The sequence below is a fragment of the Pinus tabuliformis genome, chromosome 1_2 (genome assembly GCF_031772625.1).
Source record: "Pinus tabuliformis cultivar Carrire ecotype Pingquan chromosome 1_2, CPIR1, whole genome shotgun sequence".
Classification (NCBI taxonomy): domain Eukaryota; kingdom Viridiplantae; phylum Streptophyta; class Pinopsida; order Pinales; family Pinaceae; genus Pinus; species Pinus tabuliformis.
In genome coordinates this window covers 316,655,753-316,677,771 of record NC_142298.1, presented here as the reverse complement: position 1 = coordinate 316,677,771, position 22,019 = coordinate 316,655,753, and the positions used below count along the sequence as shown (strand labels likewise).

At 40.4% G+C, this 22,019-nt stretch overlaps 1 protein-coding gene across 2 annotated transcripts in view; it reads left to right on the top strand.

Annotated features, from left to right (window-relative positions):
- Positions 1-20,288, top strand: part of LOC149205638 (DNA-(apurinic or apyrimidinic site) endonuclease-like) — a 447,710-nt gene extending 427,422 nt beyond the window's left edge. Inside the window, exons 7-10 of one of the 2 annotated variants that reach the window (XM_089395131.1) lie at positions 18,865-18,951; positions 19,141-19,244; positions 19,374-19,471; positions 19,904-20,288. In XM_089395131.1, the coding sequence (XP_089251257.1) occupies positions 18,865-18,951; positions 19,141-19,244; positions 19,374-19,438 (256 nt within the window). In that variant the 3' untranslated portion in view covers positions 19,439-19,471; positions 19,904-20,288. The remainder of the gene's footprint in view (positions 1-18,864; positions 18,952-19,140; positions 19,245-19,373; positions 19,472-19,903) is intronic. The other variant, XM_089395132.1, reaches the window with a different exon arrangement.
- Positions 20,289-22,019: the final 1,731 nt, after the last annotated feature.

The window sequence follows — 22,019 nt, the reverse complement described above, 5'->3', positions numbered from 1 at the left end:
GGAAGAGCGTGGGTGGAGATGTTAAGTTATGGTATGTTCTATGGTTATAACAGTTTACTTCTTTTTCTTATTATATTCCACCGATTAGCAATCACATGTACATAAAGTAAAGTGCAGATAGAACATTAAACGATCAACAAAAAACAAGCCAAGACAAGAGACACAAGATGTGGCGGCTAGCTAGGGACAAACCCCACAATGTGTGGGGAAACCCTTTGATCAAATCTTCTTTTATCTTCAATAATTCAGCAGAGAGAAATAGTACAATAAATCTGATTCATATCAGCAGTAGCAAACCCTAGATCAGTAGCATCAGCATTAGCGGCTTCATTATCAAACTAGGGCAGACCATATCTCACAAACCGACAGTCGGATTGACTTCATTCCACCACCAAAAGTTTCGGCTTCCAGAGGAGGTTCAGATGAACCTACAGCGCAGTTCAGATGAGGAGATCTTCTAGGCCACGCAAGTCAATCTTTGCTTCTGCAATTGTAGCTTCAGTTTCAGCAGTTTCCGGCTTCAAACTAGGGCAGTCGATATCTTGCAAACCGTTCGTCGAATTGACTTCATTCCACCACCAAAAGTTGCGACTTTCAGAGGAGGTTTAGATGAACCTACAGCACAGTTCCAAAGAGGAGATCTTCTAGGCCACGCAAGTCAATCTTTACTTCTGCAGTTGCAACTTCAAATTCAACAGCGTTCGGTTTCACATGTGAGAGAGAGAGAGACCCATTTCAGCGCAGTAGAGAAGAGACTCATATCTGCGCAGTAGAGAGAGAGAGACCCATTTCAGCGCAGTAGAGAAGAGACTCATATCTGCGCAGTAGAGAGAGAGAGAGATGTGATGAGATGAGTGAGTGCAAATGAGGAAAAGTCCTCTTATATTTATACACAATGTTGGTGGGTGAATAGATGCGACTGTTGGGCTTCTGAGCCTACATGAGTGGTAGGTCGGCTTGATAATAATTCCATAATCAAAATAAATTCATATCTCCATGAATACTTATTGGAATTGGATGATCTTTATATCAATCCTACACCTCTCGACGAGAGGAATCTAATAAAAATATTATTAGCCATGAATAAGATGACCCACATGAAGTTTTGCCCTGGTTGCCAATTTTAACAGGAGAAGATGGATGTTTGTTTCCAGCACAATCAAATGACAGGAGGAGAGGCAATTAAAATTACCACTTTACATTTAGAGGGAGAAACCCATGAATGGTGGTTCCATGGGCTAACCACGATGGGGCATGCCAGAGTGGCAACCTATGAGAAGTTCACTAGGAGGGTGCTGGAGTGTTTTGAGAGGAGACTCGGAGGAGCATTTTGGGGAGCTAAAAAAGCTCAAACAAATGGGAAGCGCTAAGGTCTACACTTCAGAATTTCAGAGGTTATCACTGATGGTGCTTGATCTATCAGAGGCCAGGAGGGTCTTCATGTTCATAGAGGGGCTAGCAGAGCCACTGAAGGGACTAGTGAGGTCCAACAGGCCCACTACTTTGCAGGACGTAGTGGGGAGGGCCCGAGATTTGCAGGATGCCCTACCTAGGGCTAGAGCACCATTTCCACCTAGACAGGGATTCTAGCAGAGGGGAAGAGACATGAGGGCTCCACCACCGAGAGCCAACTAGGGGCAAGGGCAACTGGATGAGGAGACCAAGAGGGACCTCTGGAGGAGGAAATTGTGTTTCACTTGTCAGGAACCATGGGCACCAGGCCATAGATGTACATCAGGCAAGGCCCATTACATTGAGGTCTTTTTCGACAGTGACATGGAGGACGAGCTAGAGCTGGAAGTGGGTGGAGATGACAATGCAACACATGTGGAGAGGGGACCACCACCACCCCCACCAAGGGGAGCTTCTTTCACACCATTAGGAGGGGTCCTTGCATCTTTGCAAGGGGTACTTTTGACCTTGAGGATCAGGGGTAACATGTTTTAGTTTTGGTGGAAAATGGGGCTACCCACAACTTCATCGATGCACAAATGGTTCAGAGGAGGGGCATCACCACTAAAGAGTTTGAGGTATTTTCAGTTCTTGTGCCGGGAGATAGGACCATGCAGTGCACTCGCTATGTTCCCGCCTTAACAATTACCATGGGGAACTATTCAGTCACAAACCACTTTTTTGTGGTAGATGTACTGGACACCAATGCAGTGATGGGTGTCCAATGGCTTTATTCACTTGGTCGAGTCACTACAAATCGGAGGAAGTTGGAGATGGAGTTCACAAGGCCAGATGGCAAATTGGTTTTGCTAAGGGGTATGCGCTCTTACCCTCCAAAGACTATTTTGGCCCACTAGATGGAGGCTGATTTGAGGCATGGTGATATTGATTGGGCCGTGGAGTTGAGGATTTCTAAGGCTAAGGGTCAGCCCAAGCCTCCACACCCATGACATATAGGCTATTTTGGACAAAGACCTGTGGTGTTTGGAGACATACCGCCCAAGCAACCTCCTATTCAGGGTTTTGAGCATACCATTGAGTTCAGGCCATGATCACTACACCATACAAACATCCCAAGGCATACAGGGATGAGATTGAGAGGGCCATCCATGAGTTGTTGGCACTTGGGCACATCAGGCATAGCTCTAACCCTTTTGCTTCATCAGTTAGCATGGTGAAGAAGAAGGATGGGTCCTTACGGATGTGCATAGATTACTGGGCCCTCAACAAGAAGACCATGAAGAACCACTACCCCATCCCATGCATAAATGAGTTGAGGGGGCTAAGTCCTTCTCGAAGATTGAGTTGTGCTCGAGGTACCACTAGATCAGGGTGAGGGACCAGGATGTCCCTAAGACAACTTTTAGGTGCCACTATGGGCACTTTGAGTTCTTGGTTATGCCCTTCGGGCTGACCAATGCACCAACCACCTTCCAATCTTGCATGAACCACGTATTTCGTGGGCAGTTGCAGAAGTTCGTGTTGGTGTTCTTCGATGACATACTGATCTATAGCCAGACCTGGGAGGAGCACTTGCAGCATGTTGAGACAATGTTGTGTATTCTAGAGGAGCAACAGTTCTATGCTAAGTTGTCCAAGTGTGAGTTCGGTTTGACAGAGATGCTCTATCTAGGGCACATTATTGGGGAGGATGGCATGAGAGTTCATGAGGAGAAGATCATGCCATCTAGGATTGGCCATAGCCTCAGAATGTGACAGAGTTGAGGGGTTTTGTGGGCATTTGCACCTACTATCGGAAGTTTGTGAAGGGCTTCTCATAGCTAGCAGCTCCTCTCACCGATTTAACGAAGAAGGGGGTGTTTGAGTGGACAGATGGGGTACAGGAGGCTTTTGAGTACCTCAAACAGGTCATGAGTAGTTGCTCAGTGTTGGCACTCCCTGATTTCACACAACCCTTTGTGCTTGAGTGTGATGCATCAGGGGAGGGCGTAGGAGCAATTTTGATGTAGGGGGGACACCCAATAGCTTTCGAGAGCCGAAAGCTACTGCCCCATGAGAGACTATACTCCATCTATGATAAGGAGATGCTAGCCATCATGCATGCACTAGCCAAGTTCAGACAGTATTTGGTGGGAAATAGGTTCAAGGTCAAGATACCACAACAGTCTCAGATTCTTCTTGGAGCAGAAGCAGTTGCAAGAGAGACAACAAAAGTGGGTGAGAAAGCTCCAGGCATATGACTTTGACATTGAGTATGTCAAAGGGAAGCACAACGTGGTAGCTGATGCGTTGTCCAGGAGGCTAGCTACGCTTTCATTGATGAGCATTGCACCGGATTGGCGGGCACAGTTGCTGGTAGAGTATTCCAAGGACCGTTTTGCATGTGAGGTCCTTGACGGTGCAGTGGTGGATGACTGATACAGGGTGATGAAGAAAGTGATCTACTTCCGAAACCGGATAATTTGGTACCCAACTCCCAGTTGAGGGAGAAGATCCTATAGGCAGCGCATGACTCACCATTATCAAGGCATCAGGGGTTTACCAAGGCTTACAGGACCATCAAAGAGCGCTTTGCATGGAAGGGCCTCAAGGATGATGTTCTGAGGCATGTTCGGGAGTGTGACACATGCTAGAGGAACAAGGGTGAGCAGACACACCCTGTTGGGCTACTACAACCTCTTCCTATTCTTGAGGGGAAGTGGGAGAGCATGTCGATGGACTTTATCATCGAGTTGCCCATAGCGTAGGGCAAGGACTACATATACGTGGTGGTGGACCGATTGACAAAGTTTGCACACTTTTTCGCCATCTCAACCCAGTCCTCGACCTCACAGGTGGCCGAATTATTTTTCAGGGAGGTATTTCGACTTCATGGTCTTCTGAAGACCATAGTCAATGATCAGGACAACATGTCATGGGAGGATTTTGGCAAGAGTTGTTTCGACTAGTGGACACAGAGCTCACTCTGAGCACTAGTTATCACCCCCAGACAGATGGGTAGACAAAGATTGTCAAGAAATGGCTAGAGGGTTACTTGCATAACTACATGACAGGGCAGCAATGTGCATGTATACGGTGGTTGCACTTGGGCGAGTACTGCTATAACACCATGTACCACATGTCCATAGGTATGTCCCCATTCAGAGCCTGTATGGTTACGATGCATTATCTTTTGCTGACGGGATGTTTGGAGACAGCAAGACCCTAGGGCCAAGTATTGAATACAGGAGAGCCAAGATATCTTGAGGGCTCTCAAGGATAACTTGCAAACTGCATAGAACCAACAGAAGCTCGACGTAAACAGGGGCCGAGTAGAGAGGCAATTTGAGGTTGTGGACTTAGTCTTCTTGAGGCTCCAACTGTACAGGCAGTCATCTCTCAAGCAGAAGGGGGCCAAAAGGCTCAAGCCTCGCTTCTATGGGACATACAAAGTCACCAGGAGGGTCAGGAGGTTGCATATGAGTTGGAGTTACCCCCGGGGAATCAAGTACATAACATTTTTCATGTGTCTTTCTTGAAAAAGGCACTTGGACAATAGGTAACAACGGCTACAGAGCTACCACTTATGGATGATGAGGGCCACCTAGTTCTGGAGCCAGAGGCTATTTTTGACAGTCGTGAGAGGCACCTGCAGAATAGGGTTGTCAAGGAGTTTTTGATCAAATAGAGGAACCTACCAGATGAGGATGCCACTCAGGAGGGAGAGCATATACTTCAACATCCTTCATTATAGTTGCTTGAGGACAAGCAACACTTTTCCGGGGAGGATTATGATATTGCCACTTAGCAACATTGCTAAGGGAAATATCAATTTTTGGCCAATTTTCAGTTAATTTGGATTAGCACTTAGGAAGTGTGGGTTTAGAGGCCCCACGTGTACTTTTGATCAAATGTGAGCCCAAACATTAGAGGATGGAGGAGGAAAATTGTGTCACTAGTGGTATGTGGGGGCCACTCATAGAGAAATGCGGCCCACAAGAGAAACACGCTCTCATTGGAGCGAAATTAGTGGGGGAAAGTCGAGTTGGGCCCACATGGGAATTTTGGAGGCTCTTTGACAAAAGGAGCAAGAGGCACTCATTTTGGTCATTCATGAATATTTGAGAATTGTCTTTAACATAACATGCTTGAGTTGAAGCCAAGTCTGCAAGTGTTGTTTAGCACAAGAGTGTTTCCGAGCATAAATCTCAACCATTGCGTTAGTGGACTTCAAATATCAACCCAAAGAGGGAGTCCCATCTATTCCAGTTCGCACCAGCAACAAGGAGTGTGAGTTTGTGGAGAGGTTCAGAAGCAGCAGCACAGGGATTGTGCAATTCCTGGAGGAGGCACGCTTGGAGATTGAGGAGTGAAGTGAGTTCGGGGAAGTATTTTGTTGGAGATTGCAGCTATCTTAGGGGGATTTTTGCAACAGAATTGACAAGTGGGTCTGTAGGTTTTAACCCCATACAGAAATTACCTCCATACAAATTCTAAAACACAGAAAATAAACAATGCGAGAGCATAACACATATACACAGAGATTTTCCCCTGGATACCAAAACCGGGACTACCAGCTTGATTTTTCATTATGTTCCTTTCAATGTTACAATACATATTTATACATGTCGAAGCATCCAATACCATGGATTGAAAACCATCACGTCCAAAACCATGGACCGAAAACCATCGTGTCCAAAACCCTGTGCGAAAAATCATGCACAAAACCATAGGTAGGTCTGCCCAACCTAACATAGGGTCCAAAACCAAAATTTTATGGAGTGGGGTTACCTACACCCCTCAAACCCCTTGTGACTCCCCCCGCTACACAATCAGTGCAACGAAGGGGGGGCTCCGCCCCCCTTCTAACCCCCCGGTTAACTACGTGGGCTAGTCGTGGAAAGAATATAACACAACCCAACATTCTACCACTTGTTGTTTTCTTTCCACAGGGGGCCATAAGAGAGATTAATCATTTATCCAACCCTGCAACGCCCATTATTTCTCTACACCAAGAGAACTTCTCAGAGCTCACAAATTTTGGTAATGTATCTGCAGTATTCTTCAAAGTGTCCACCTTTACCAGCAACACCTTTTTGTCTTCTATCATATCCCTCACAAAGTGATATTGAACATCAATGTGCTTTGTCTTTGAATGATATGCAGGGTTCTTTGTCAAGAAAATTGCACTTTGGCTGTCACAGTCTATCCTTATAGCTCCCTGTACTAACCCCATACTTGAACACAATCTTTGCAACCAAACTGCTTCCTTGCTTGCATGAGTGGTTGCCATATATTCTGCCTTTGTAATTGATAGTGCCACTACAGATTGTTTCTTTTTCATCCAACTGACTACACCTCCAAATAGGTTAAACACATACCCACCTGTAGATCTTCTCTGATCCAGATCTCCAGCCCAATCTGCACCAACAAAGCCATGAATATCGAACACTCTATCCAATCCTGGTCTTCCTTGGTAGCACAAACCATAATCACTAGTGCCATGCAAATACCTGAAAACCCGCTTCACTAATGTCCAGTGCTCCTTCCTTGGTTTTGACATAAACTTGTTCAATACTCCCAATGCATGTGCAATGTCTGATCTAGTACAGACCATCGCATACATCAAGCTACCGACTGCACTTGCATATTGAACATGGGACATGTCCTCTTCCTCTTGTGTCTTGGGACACTGTCCAACAGATAACTTTACACCTATAGGAATAGGAACCGTCACCGGTTTACTATCCTGCATATTAAACCTCTGCAATATTGTCTCGACATACTTTCTCTGGTTTAACCAGAGCTTCCTCTTTGTCCGATCTCTTTTAATTTCCATGGCCAAAATATAGTTTGCAGCACCAAGATCTTTCATATCGAATTTGGAGGAAAAATGGGTCTTCAAATCCTGGATAATTTCTTTGTCATTTCCAACCAACAACATATCATCCACATATAAGACCAGATAAATAACACAGTCACCAATTAATTTAAAATACACACAGTGATCTTCTTTGCTTCTGGTGAAACCAAGTCCCCGTATAAATATATCAAATTTATGATACCACATCTTTGGTGACTGTTTTAACCCATACAGAGACTTCTTTAACTTGCATACCAGTTCTTTCTTACCCTTCACCGCAAAGCCTTCAGGTTGCTTCATGTAGATCTCATCTTCCAAATCCCTGTGAAGAAATGTTGTCTTCACATCCATCTGTTCTACGCCAAAATCAAAAGTATAAAAGTAATCTAATAGAAGTTACCTTGGCAACAGGAGAAAAAATATCACCAAAATCAATTCCTGGCACCTGGGAATAACCTTTTGCTACCAACCGAGCTTTGTATTTCTCCACATTTCCTTCTACATTTGTCTTCTTCTTGAACACCCATTTGCTTCCAATGGGTTTCCTTCCAGCCGACAACTCCACTAGATCCCAAGCCTCATTTTTTTGCAAAAATGCCATTTCATCAACCATGGCCTCTTTCTAGAGTTTTCCATCCTCTAAATCTACTGCTTCCTTCACAGTTTTGGGATCATCATCAGTAATAGATAAAGCAAAATTTGAACAGAAAGCAAATGGACTATACCTTTATGGCTGCCTTCTTTCTCGAACTGATCTTCTCACACCCAGAGTTTGTGGCTCTTCATATTCTGATTCCTCCTTTGCTGTAGAGTCTGATTCTTCCTCCTTTAACTCAAACTCTATCTTCTCAGGTTCCTTTGTTTGGACTTCATGTTTAATAACCTCTTTCACCTTTTTGAACACCACATCTTGGCTGTACACAACCTTCCTTATTACTGGGTTCCAAAGCTTATAACCCTTTAAACCATCCTTATACCCAAGAAAGATGCACTTTTCAGATTTACTATCCAACTTGGTTCATTTCTCCTTTGGAACATGTACATGTGCATCACATCCAAATACCCTCAGATGTGAAAGAGAGGGTTTCTTTCCAATCCATACCTCTTGTGGAGTCTTATCCTCCAATGCTGATGAAGGTGATCTATTGACCAAGTAACATGCTGTCTCCACCACCTCTGCCCAGAATTTCTGTCCTAACTCGACACCACTGAGCATGCTTCTTGCCCTTTCTATCAATGTCTTGTTCATTCTTTCTACAACTCCATTTTGTGGAGGTGTGTATGGATTAGTCTTCTGTCATGCTATACCACACTTGTTACAGAATTCTTCAAATTCCTTGCTACAAAACTCTCCACCGTTGTCTGTCCTCAGCACCTTTATCTTCTTCTTTGTCTAGTTTTCCACCAGAGCCTTAAATTCTTTAAACCTGTCAAAGACTTCAAATTTCTTCTTAAGGAAATATATCCATGTATTCTTTAAGAAGTCATCTATAAATGATACATAGTACACAGACTTACCTAGTGATGGAATCTTCACAGGTCCAAACACATCACTGTGCACAAGATCTAATATCTATTTCACCCTCTTACCACCAGAGGGGAAACTCACCTGATTCTGCTTCCCATATACACAATTTTCACAGAAATCAAAATCCAGAGAGCTATTACTCATACCTTCTACCATACCTTTACCATGAAGTATTCGATGGCCCTTCTCTCCAATATGTCCAAGCCTTTGATGCCACAACATGGTCTTCTCTCCAGAGACCACATGATTTTCTGCTCCACTTTCAGGAACCACAGAACTGTTGCACCCATCAACAAAGTGCTACCTTGCAGCTTGTACAGAGTTCCAATCCGAACCCCCCGCATCAATACCAGTGCTCCCCGAACCATCTTGCAGGTATCCTTCTCGAACACTGTTTTTACACCTACGTCATCTAGCTTGCTTACAGAAATCAGATTTTTGGCCAATGCAGGAATATGTAGAACAACCGAAAGTGTTCTAACCCTTCCACTTTGCAACTTCAACTTTACTTTTCCGCGACCAACAATTCTACCTTTCCTATCATCTCCTATGAAGACATCACCACCATCATATTTCTCATACTCGCAGAACCACTCTCTATGGGGAGTGAAGTGAAAGGATGCACCTGAGTCAATCAACCATGCCTCATGATCTACATGTGTACTTGAAGAAACCAAGTACACATCCCCACCTTCATCTGAGGTGGTTTTCGCCTCTGCAGAAGGAGCATCATCAGATCCCTTTCCTTTATCAGGAACTTTAGATTTACAATCCTTTTTGTAGTGCCCTTCTTCTCCGCATTTCCAGCACACCAACTTTACAGGTTTTCCTGGAGATTTAGATCTCCTTCTAGATTTAGATCTCCCACTCAATGACTTATTTTTGTTTTTGTTCTGGGACCGTCCTCATACAGACAAGGCATCACCATTCTGGCTCTCCATATTTTTTTGTCTCATCTCCTCCGTCAGCAAGGATGAGACTATTTCATCAAACTGCAAGGCAATTGTATTGCTACCTATTGCAATAACCAGACTATCCCACGAATCTAGTAGAGAACACAACAAACTGATGCACTTATCTTCATCTAAAATTTTAATATCAACAGATAATAACTAACTTACCACGGTATTAAATGCGTTAGATGCTCTGTCACTGAGTCTCCATCTTTCATCCTGAGGTTATACAACTTTTTTCGCAGGAGCAATTTATTCACCAAAGACTTAGATTGGTACAAAGTCCCTAACTTGTCCCACAAAGCCTTAGCCGTAGCTTCCCCTCATACATTCAGCAATACTGAATCTAAGACACACAATCGTATTGTGCTCTTTGCCTTCCGTTCTAACTTTTTCCATTCTTCATCGGACACTCCCGTTGGTTTAGTACCCGGATCTACTGCGATCCACTGATCTTTATCCACCAACAGATCCTCCATCTTGAGTTTCCACAACTCAAAACTCTGACTATTAGATTTCTCGATCTATATCTTTCCACTGCTCGCCATCTTCTTTCACCACTAGAATCAATCTCGCAGATCTCCCACTGAACAGGGTCTACCACAGGCCCGAGCGAAACCCCTCAACAACAAAGACATCCCCTTGAAGCTAAAACAGCTCTGATACCAAATGTAGGTTTTAACCCCGTACACAAATTATCTCCATACAAATTGTAAAACACAGAAAATAAACAATGCGAGAGCATAACACATATACACAGAGATTTTCCCCTGGATCCCAAAACCGGGACTACCAGCTTGATTTTTCATTATGTTCCTTTCAATGTTACAGTACATATTTATACATGCCAAAGCATCTAATACCATGGACTGAAAACCATCGCGTCCACAACCATGGACTGAAAACCATCGCGTCCAAAACCATGTGTGAAAAATCATGCACAAAACCATAGGTAGGTCCACCCAACCTAACATAGGGTCCAAAACCAAAATTTTATAGAGTGGAGTTACCTACACCCCTCAAACCCCCTGTGACCCCCCCGCTACACAATCGGCACAACGAAGGGGGGGCTCTACCCCCCTTCTAACCCCCCGGTTAACTACGTGGGCTAGTCGTGGAAAGAATATAACACAACCCAACAGGGTCGAATTACCCAGTAGCAGAGCCATTGAGGGAAAATAGGGCCGGAATTCCAAGGTCAACCATCGACCAACTCCTTCGTGGGTTATTTTGCGTATTTGGTGGAGAACCTGGGGTTAATTTCTCATAATTTTCTGAGCAATTAAGGAGGCCCTAGCAGGGATTCTACACAGTGTGCAAGTCATTTTCTGGGCATTTCAGTGCAAAGCCAAGGAGAACCAACCAGCACGCTTGGAGGAGATCTCATACTCATCACTTGGGCTTAGCTAGCTTGCCTTGGGCAAGCCTAGGTGCATACTTTCCAAACACCTATCATACTTCATGATTTATCAATAAAATGGCTCAACAACGCAGTTTTTGGCTCTTAATTGGTGTTTTGATGTTTGAGTAATTTTCTGTGTGTTTATGTCAATGATTGCTTTGGTTATTTACTGTAAAATTTCCTTAAGGATATTACACTAATCCACAAGAATTGAATAAGCAACTTAAGAGAGACATTAACCATGACTCTAGTAGCCCTATTGGAGATAAGGCATAGCAATCCTAATCCAACAACAAGCCATTTTTTCCTAAATTCAAGTTCTTGTTTTTTATTATTTTATTCTGAATAAATCCATAAAAATACAAAAATACATAAATCTAATTGTGCTGAAAAGCTTTCATTTATTCTCTAGAAGAAAGTTCATGGATTATATTTTTGATCTAGACAATTTTTGGGGGATTTATGCTTTATTGATAATCTAGAGGCCCTATTGGAAAATCCAAAGAGTTGGCAGCTAAAACATTTCCCTTATTATGGCATTAACTTGTGATGCTTTCATTATTAGTATTAGAACTCTTAATTATCTTTTCTTATCGTCAAGATTAATGGCAAGCAACAAAAGAAGAGAACACAAGATATAGGCACGTTGTGAGGGCAAAACCCCCCTCGAGGGGAAAACCAATCACAGATTCTTCCTTCAGTAGATTCAAAAGATGAGACGACCATGACACTTACAATCTAGATTTGAGACCACCTCCATCAAGTCATCCTCCTTTCACTACATCATTGTAGTTGCACTTCATCACTATAATGCACCGAGATCTCATCACGATTTCATCACTATAAAGATATTGAGATCTTCACCACTATGGTTATATTGAGACCTTTGATAACAATGGTACCAAAATTCTTACTGAGAGTTTATCAAGACTGTGACACTGTAGTGAGCCTTCATCATTGTTTGGGCATCGAAATAAGATAGTACTAAAACTAGGATAGCAGTAAGACTGTGATGGCACCGATTTCATGATCACTGCAATAGACCGAAATTGTCACTGTAATAGTTTGAAACTTCTTCTCTGAGATGGCACTGAGACTCCCTTCTGAGATCCGAACTTATCACTGTAAAGGTACTGAAAATAAGTGTCTCTGAAATCTTATCTGAATTGTTCTAAGTTGATATAATGTGAAGTTCCCATGTTTGTATATATAGTGGTATGTCCATAGTAAATGAGCCGGCATGATCATCATAAACAGTGGTGTCACTGTTATAAATCCGACTTGAATATATATGCTTGAAGATGATTTCTTTGAGGCCAACTTGAAGAGGCTGACTTGAAGACATTGCTAAAGAGGATGACTTGATGGAGGAGTCAAACAATAAATGACTTTGACAATAACCTAAAGCCTACAATGGAGGCTTGACCTATAATTGACCCAAGCATGAAACCCATGCTTTAATAAGTCAATTCAATTTAATAATAAAATTCTTTTCACTTTATTCTGACAAATATATTACATTTTGAGTTCAAGTACAATAATGAAGACCAAACCTAGTTACATTTTCCAACACTCCCTCTCAACTAGGGAGGTATTTTTTTTTACATATAATCAACGAGGCACATGGAAGATCTCAACACATCATCTATGAAGAAGTTTAGGCACCGTAATGCGATGGACTAGATTCTTGACCAGGGAAATCTATCCATTGGTCTCTCAACAATTTAGGCACCGCAATGCCACGGACTAGATTCCTGACCAAGGCAATCTATCCGGGTGGGAATAAGATGGACTCAAACTTTCAGCCTCTCTAGGTACCATCAGGCTTACTTGCTAACCATCAACCCAAAGATCCAGGTGCGTGTCATAGCTCAATGACCAATGCCACCCTTCCAACTTCGGGACCTAGACATCAACACAAAGTGTTGGCCAAATGTCCTCCCAGGAAATGCTTCACTCGCAAAGCCTCAACACTCCTTGATCCAATAGATCAAGGATAACCAATCTCTCCCAATCAAACTGATTAGTAACTAACATGCTATCAAAACCTTTGAGAGATTCCCCTGTACAAACACAACCCCAATCAATAATATACTTTTACATGTACATAATCAAATACAAACCTCTAGGGTCTTCTAGACAACTTGATGTTGCTTCTCAACATTCCAGAGTAAGACTGTCAACCAAATCTTTGACAAAAGATTCCTCAATCATACACGTTTCTTTCCTACTTCATATGCAACAACATATTCTTCAATCGGATCATGCTTTCCTTCTTTCAGCTACACCTCAAAATGCATTCTCCAATTTCCTTCTCTCAGTCATGGCCTTCATTAAAACTTACAACTGTTAGTCCTGGTCTAGTGCATGACACATGAGGTAGAGAACCATATCTGTCACTCCCTCTTAATCAGAGAGGATCTAATCTATTAAAGGAATATTCTCAACCATCCTCTTATCCTACGGAGATTCCTTTCATTCAAGCTCCCTCTTAACCTAAGGAGATTTCATCCAGACTCCCTCTTAACTTAGGGAGTTCTACTTCTTGTTTACGACATCAGAGAATCTTTCATGCCTTCCATCCTTCTTATCAAAGTCATTCATATATCATGCTTATCACATCAACTTTACTTTATGATCATCTTCATCAACTTGCAGATGATGTACCTGCACAACTTAGATAGCAAGTACAACCAAAATTATAGAAGCATGAAGTTAGCCATATCAAAAACTTATAATAACGGAAGCATTTTACAAACATAATCAACAAGAGACTATACTTAAATACTTCAACTTCTTGCCCAGGTTTAGTTACAAACCCAAAATCACATTAACAACTCATTATATCTAGGGTTTCAATATTCTTTCAAAAACATGACAAGTTCTCTCATATAGCAAACCCTAGAAACAAATTAGATCAATGAATCTAACAACTTTCAAAATTCATATGTTAGATTCCTCACTAAGATTTCATACATATCCTAGATTTTATGCATGAGCTTCAACAATCAAAACCAATCACAACTTAATCAACATCATGACTAGCATCTACTAGGGTTTGATGTAAACCCTAGATTTCTTAATTTCACAATCTCAACAATAGATTCCATATTTTCATATTACACATACTAGAGAATTTAACTACCACTAGGGTTTAACTACAAAAACCCTAGATTTATCAAACAACATCATCCTAGAACATCAAACCTTGACTAGGGCTTGTTTCCAAACCCTAGGACTCATGACCATTAATACTTAGGTCAGCACATATATCTAGGAATTCATCAGCACATCATATGCCAGGCAATATTAATATGTTAGACATATACCGACCTAGAACAGGCCAAGGTTTCAACCAAATGGACATATACCTAGGGTTTCATTCCTAGGACTCTAAATATATAACAAGGGTTTTACTCATAGACCCAACGAAACCCTAAAGATCTAGGGTTTCATAACATAGCAAAGCAAACCCTACTATTCCAAACTTTTAAAGGTTAGGGATCTCAAACAAACATCATTCAACCCTAACAAGTTAGGGTTTTCGTGATCATAACAAAACCCCAAACATGACATCATCAAAAACTTCAAATAGCATTTCTCAATATCCCCAAGCAGTTTAGGGTTTCAAACACTAACATTAGCATACCCTTAGGTTAGGGTTTTCCAGAGAACCTATCTAGGGTTTTATAAATTCAATTAAGAATATGAGGTGTAGATTTATCAAGAGATGAATCACCTAGAACAAGAATCATTATGATTCAAGACTAGACATAATGATGTTAGTCCTGTAATGCAAAATTTTGAAATAAGATAAAGAAAATTTTATAGTCTAAGACATACCTGGAGCTGTTTTTTGACAAACCTTGTAAGCCATGATCTTCTATACCTTTGATTTGATAGCTTATTAGACTTGTTGAAAGTGCATCTTGTTAAATACTTGATTTCCTTTGAGATGGAACCTTGTGCTTGTGCTTGATAGTTGCGCCAAAATTCCATTTCTTCAACAAGTGTAAGATAAAAATATACCGTTTCGATCTTACATAGCAATGCTTCATTTTTATGTGTATTAGTATTTTGACCATATATCACAAAGGCCGAGTTTTTCCTTTATGACTGTGACTGTGATTTATTACCGAATTCCTTCATTGTGATACTTAAAACATCCTCTCTGTAATCCGAACTACTCACTGTGGTGTCATCAAATCTGTCCAAAGAAACAAGCCTTCACTATTGTGACAGCAAATCCTTCTCATCCTGTAATATCCGAACTTGTTCTTCTGTTGGAGCACCGAACCTACCTCACTGAAATCCAAACTTTTGTTGCATCACTGAGCATAACTTGTGACATCCGAACTCCATTTCAGATGTATCCAAACTTGTCCTTATGAGATTTATGCGAGCTTTTCCCTGAACTGTGGAGCGAGGTATAGCCTTTACCGAGATGTAGAGACTTGAGGGATCTTGACAGAACTGAGAATGCTTCAAGGATGTGTACGTGTTCTTCAAACTGCTTTTGACTTTGACCATAGCTCTTAAACCATGTTGGAAAATCCAAGGAGTTGGCAGTTAAAACTATTTCCCTTATTATGATATTAACTTGTGATGTTTTCATTATTAGTATCAGATCTCTTAATTATCTTTTCTTATCATCAAGATTAATGGTAAGCAACAAAAGAAGAGAACACAAGATATAGGCACGCTGCCAGGGCAAAACCCCCCTCGAGGGGAAAACCCAGTCACAAATTCTTCCTTCAGTAGATTCAAAAGATGAGACGACCATGACACTTACAATCAAGATTCGAGACCACCTCTATCAAGTCATCCTCCTTTCGCTGCATCACTGTAGTTTCTCTTCATCACTATAGTGCACCAAGATCTCATCACGATTTCATCACTGTAAAGAGACTGAGATCTTCACCATTGTGGTTATACCGAGACTTGTGATAACACTGGTACCGAAATTCTTACTGAGAGTTCACCGAGACTGTGACACTGTAGTGAGCCTTCATCATTGTGTTAGCACCGAAATAAGATAGTACTGAAACTAGGATAGCAGCAATACTGGGATGGCACCGAAATCATGATCACTGTAATAGCCCGAAATTGTCACTGTAATAGTCCGAAACTTCTTCTCCGAGATGGTACCAGAAATCCCTTCTGATATCCGAACTTATCACTGTAAAGATACCAAAAATAAGTGTCTCTGAAATCTTATCCGAACTGTTCTAAGTTGATATAATGCAAACTTCCCAGGTTTATATATGTAGTGGTGCGTCCATAGTAAATGAGCCGACATGATCATCATGAACAGTTGTGTCACTGTTATAAATCCAACATGAATACATATGCTTGAAGATGATTTATTTGAGGCCGACTTGAAGAGGCTGACTTGAAGACATTGCTAAAGAGGATGACTTGATGGAGGAGTCAAACAATAAATTACTTTGACAATAACCTAAAGCCTATAATGGAGGTTTGACCTATAATTGACCCAAGCATGAAACCCATGCTTTAATAAGTGAATTCAATTTAATAATAAAATTCTTTTCACTTTCTTTTGACAAATATATTACATTTTGACTGCAAGTACAATAATGAAGACCGAACCTAGTTACATTTTCCAACAGGCCCAAGGAAAAGCAACCCTCTTGTTTAATACTTTAAAGGTTTATCGAACTTCATCTTCAAGGTTTTGAAGGCGTCTTCACAATTCCGAATTCTGTGACAATGATATCTTCTTAAGAGTTAGTATCGCCTAGGAAAAAAAAAATCTCCCCATTGGTCAGTTAGCTAACCAACAGCCCTGTGATGATCCATAGATAGCTTTACTTCAGAACTCTCCACCTATGATCCGGTCATTTAATGTTTGGGGCATTCTAATATGGATCACAGGCCAAGCTGGATGATTGATCTCTCTTGATTGTACCCTTGTTCCCATACTTCACCAAGGAGATTATCCTTTGCCCCTAGTCCAGTGTGACCTCCACTAAGGTGGTACAACTCAGAATCAGCTACAAAGCCCTATAATTGATTTGCCTTTGCCATCCCCATACTGTCATCCTGTGATTTTATCTTGATGTGGGTTTGGACTAGTCCTGACTATCTCCCAAAGGATTTTTGCATTAAACATAGTTGGGTTTTCACGTTCCATGTATGAAAGTTGTGACAATTATAATTCTGAAAAATGGCTTCCATTTCAATAAAATGATAACTTCAATTATCTATAGAATCTACCAAAAGAGTAAGCGACTTGAAAAACTATCTTTGTTTGGATGCTAACCAGTTGACACATCTCTATCTCCATAATTCTTCCGTCTGTTTCAGTGATTTTGCCTCCTCATGGTGGGCATGTCACACCTGCAAAATTTGTCTCAAAGGAAGATTTATTATGTTTCTTATACAGGTTACTTTTTCTTCTGTCTCTGCTAAGTCATGTTTGTTTGCATAAGTTTCTTGAGGTTTGTGTCTGTCTCACACTGTTGAGGTCCACACCTTCGTAGTGTGAGCATTTGTCTGTCGGGGTTGTGTAACAATGTATGTGACATGTCTCTACTTCTGCAGGGACTTCCTTTCTGTTGAGCATGGCTGTCATTCGTGTTTGCTGAGTTTGCATTTTGCACGCATCTGTTATGTGCTTGTCAAGGTTTCTATGTCTGGCATACATGTTAAAAAATCACATTTAGTTTTCTTGCTTTGCAACTGCACCACATCTAGTATGCATGCTTTGAACTTGCGTCTCATCTGGTATGGTACAAATTCTGGCCTATGTACGTCAGCTTCTTTCTTGTATGGCTCTCTGCCATCTTCATATGTTTGCTTCTTTCTCATAGGGTTTGTGTCTTCTTCAGACACTTCAAAACTGTGAGCTGTACTGTACACCAAGTTTCTTCTATGCAGTGGCTTCTTTCCCGTATGGTTTGGGATCTTCTTCTTTGCATTCATATACCTTATTTTCACTTGTTTAAAAGTTGCGTTGAGGGTAGAGACTTTGACTTTGACTTTGACTTCTTTCTTCAACTCAGAATCTCAGACTTGCAATTTCTGAGGAGAAGATTTAGATGCTCCCACTTCTATACCATTGTTGGTAAGAAAAGATTCACCATCATAGCATGAGAGACATAAGGAGAATGTGCGTGTGTTTTATTAATGAAGTCGCTGATATAATGGTGTAATACGCATTTTTTTGATACATTAGGTAGCTGGGCTTCGTAATTGTCCTTACTAAACATTTGTAACACTTTATCAACCTTTAGTTGATCACTTAGCATATATTTGTCCTCTTACTTTACACATTAGGACTCCTTTCAATACGTTATTGAGTGGTACTATAACAGCGTAGAAATACTTAATATTGACATGCATGTTTCAGCTAAAGGTAAGAACAACCCTGTGTTTTCGGAGTCAGTAAAAAAATGATTATTTCTTCAAGTTTCCGGAGACCCCATTTCCTGTTTTATGAAGGTAGTTCATGGTTCTCATTTGATGTAAAAATCGAATTTCTGTGGAACCTAGGGAACTGCATTAACAATTTTGTCATGTTGAAAATGGCATTCTGTTGTCCTCTTAACCCTTAAACCAAGCCTTGTCAAGTTTGTCAAACTCGTGCCAACATCAAAGCTTGAGCTTGGGCAAATTAATTTGTATATTTGAGGTACTGTTATGCAGTTCTTTTCCAGATTATCTTTTATCTTTGTTTCATTCTATTATATGGGTGTTCCCACAGGGGGAAGCTACTGGACACATACAGGTGGCTACATAAAGAACCAGAACAGGACTGTGGGTATACGTGGTCAGGGAACCCTGTGGGGAAGTGAGTATATTTTTGTTCTTCCACCAATTTTGTTGGGATTTGAGATAGGTTCTTGTTTTTATGAACTGAAAAAAAAACAAAACAAAACAAAACAAATTCACATAAGCAAACTAGTCTATCGCTAAAATTTTGGTCCATGTTGTGAACCGGTGACGTGAATATCTCAGATGTATTTTGTAATTTTGTCAGATATAGAGGCAAACGGATGAGGATAGATTACTTTTTAGTGTCTGAAACATTCAAAGATCGTATTGTTGCAAGCAACATACATGGACATGGAATTGAAATGGAAGGTGATGATTTTGTTCCTTTAGACTAATATCCATGAGTTTTAATTGTCTTATGGTTTCTAGCTCGTAAATAACAATTGAAATTCTTTGCTTTTGAGTTATAGTTTAACATTTTTGTGCACCCTGTAGCAGGTTTCTTAGGAAGTGATCATTGTCCAATATCACTTGAGCTTTCACCTATGCAAGATGCATCGTGATATGATGTAACAGCGCAGAAATTTGACCATATGGTATAGAATATAGAAATCAATTTGAGGAAAAGGAAAGAAAAATTAGGTTCCTTTTTAATGAAAAATTTTCTGTCTTAGGAATTGAGAATTGATAGCTATATATTAAGAGGAATGAAAATTTTGGCGATATATCTAATTTTTCCACATTGCATTCTTTTTTGTATTTGTTTATTTTGGAAATAGATTTCTCTTACCATGGCAGGTCATTTACTCTTTGCAGTTATGACTATGTTAAATTGCCATACATAATATATTGGACTATAGCTCTTTAATTTCCTTGAATAGAATTATTTTCAGTTTGTTAGTAATTTGATATACCAAATTCTTTACAGAAGCGAACAATCATGAAGTGAGAATTGTTTTGCAGTTAATTCATTGATGTTAATTTAATAGGCTATGTTTCCTTTTATAACTTATATTATATTTTTGCAGGTTAGCTTGCCTTTGGAGTCCATCGTCTTTTCGATATAGCATTGCATTATGCTCTCAAAAAATTATTATATTTTATTTTATGACAGTAGAATTATGTTTGACCATACATTTCATTTGGTTGGTATGGTTATAATTGTTTTAGCATGCCTTGATTATCATTTGGTTGGTATGGTTATAATTGTTTTAGTATGCCTTGATTATCAGTGATAACATATGACCAAGTGTTTACATGTCCTTTTAGGAGTGGACATTATGTGTTGGAAAATATTGAACAAATCTCTTGATGTAAACTATTTATTTTATCTTATTCCAACAAGATTAATGAATTTTCCACATACAATGAATCAGTGGATTGCACATCACTGGGTGGAAAATATTTTACAAATTTCTTGATGTCTGTTATTTATTGTCTAATCTCCAACAATATTAATGAATTTCCCACATACGGTGAATCAATGGATTGCATAAAGCTATAGATTTATCATGGTTATACTTTCTTGGCAAGTTGAATCCCTTCATTCCAAATCTGTAATGCTTTTTGATAGCAATAATCCCAAGTTTAAAGTTCAAATAACACATCCAAAGAGGAAATGAGATAGCATTGCACAGATGAAAGTTCTCATGTATCACTAGGTGAAAATGAAATTAGTTACATTTCTCACTATTATATAACCAATGTACATAGCTTTTACAACAAAATAGGAGATCTCAATGTAAACCCATGGGGTTAGCTCAAACGATTCTATCCATTGTTGCTAGGCATTTGACGTGTGTCATGCTAACAATTGTTTGGTTCAATTCCCCTAGGTGAGGCACATTAGTTTACATCAATAGGTTTACTAGAGATGTCATCCACAAATGTGAGGGCAGCCCTTTGGCTTCCCTGCAAGATTTTCCTTGAAAATAATAAAGCAAAGTTTGTTATTTTTCTTTTTTTAACACAAGAAAATGTTTTAACTATTTTATTATTAATAGGTAATTTAATCGTAAGGGCCATGGCCACTAAAGCAATAAATGAATAAAAAAAAGTGCATGTCAAACAAGACAGTATGTTTTCTCTTATATTCCCCCCTACCTCTACCCCCACCATCATGGGGAGAGTTAATATGCGAACATTATGTTTTCATATTAACATGCTCCCCCCACCCTCATGAGGGCCTCCCCATCATGAAGTCAGAATTGTTTTGCAGTTATTTCCTTGATGTTAATTTTATAGGCTATGTTTCCTTTTATAACTTATATTACTCTCTTTTGCAGGTTAGCTTGCCTTTGGAGTCCGTCATCTTTTCGATATAGCATTGCGTTATGTTGTCTACAAATTATTATATTTTATTTTGTGACAGTAGAATTATGTTTTACCATACATTTCATTTGGTTGGTATGTGTTGTAATAGCTACAACCACCCTCCAAAATTTTGGCCTGCACCAATTTCGGAGCCGCCTCTAAAGAGTTTCACTTGATGATTGTACACACTCGTGTTCACTCCATGAGCTCATGTGAGTCTTTACATTCGCCTTGCTTTTTCATTGCATCCAAGTCTCTGCATGCTAATGTCCAAGTCATGCTTGCAATCATGTTCTAGTTATGCTCCAAGTCTTTGCTTCGTATGTGTTTGTTGTGTTCGCCATGAAAGCATCTATCGCACACACACGGAGTCACATTCACTGTCGTGCAAGCGTCATATCAATCATAAACGATCAATCACGAATGTCGTGCTTGTCACTTGCACCGTTGGTCAGTGATGTTGAACATATGTATCTAGATGGTTTGGTCGTTTCGTCGTCAAGTCATGTGACTTTGTGTTCGTATGATTACCTATGCGTCTGTCGACTGTTCACACACTTAGTCATTTTTGTTGAAGTTTTGACGACCAAACTCCTCACTAACAGTTGGACCATCACCCTACTTTCGACTCGATCGATTGTCAACCAGAACAATGCAAAAGCACCAAGTTAGTCTTTTCAAGTTGCGCTGCCCGCAAGCAACTCAATCAACTCTCATGCTGGCCACCCGAACAGTGAGACGCGGCAGTCACCCCGTGACTGACTCCCCTCAAAATTTGCATAGAGGCCATTGACCTCACCCGTTCAACTAACTGAGGAAATTGCACAGACA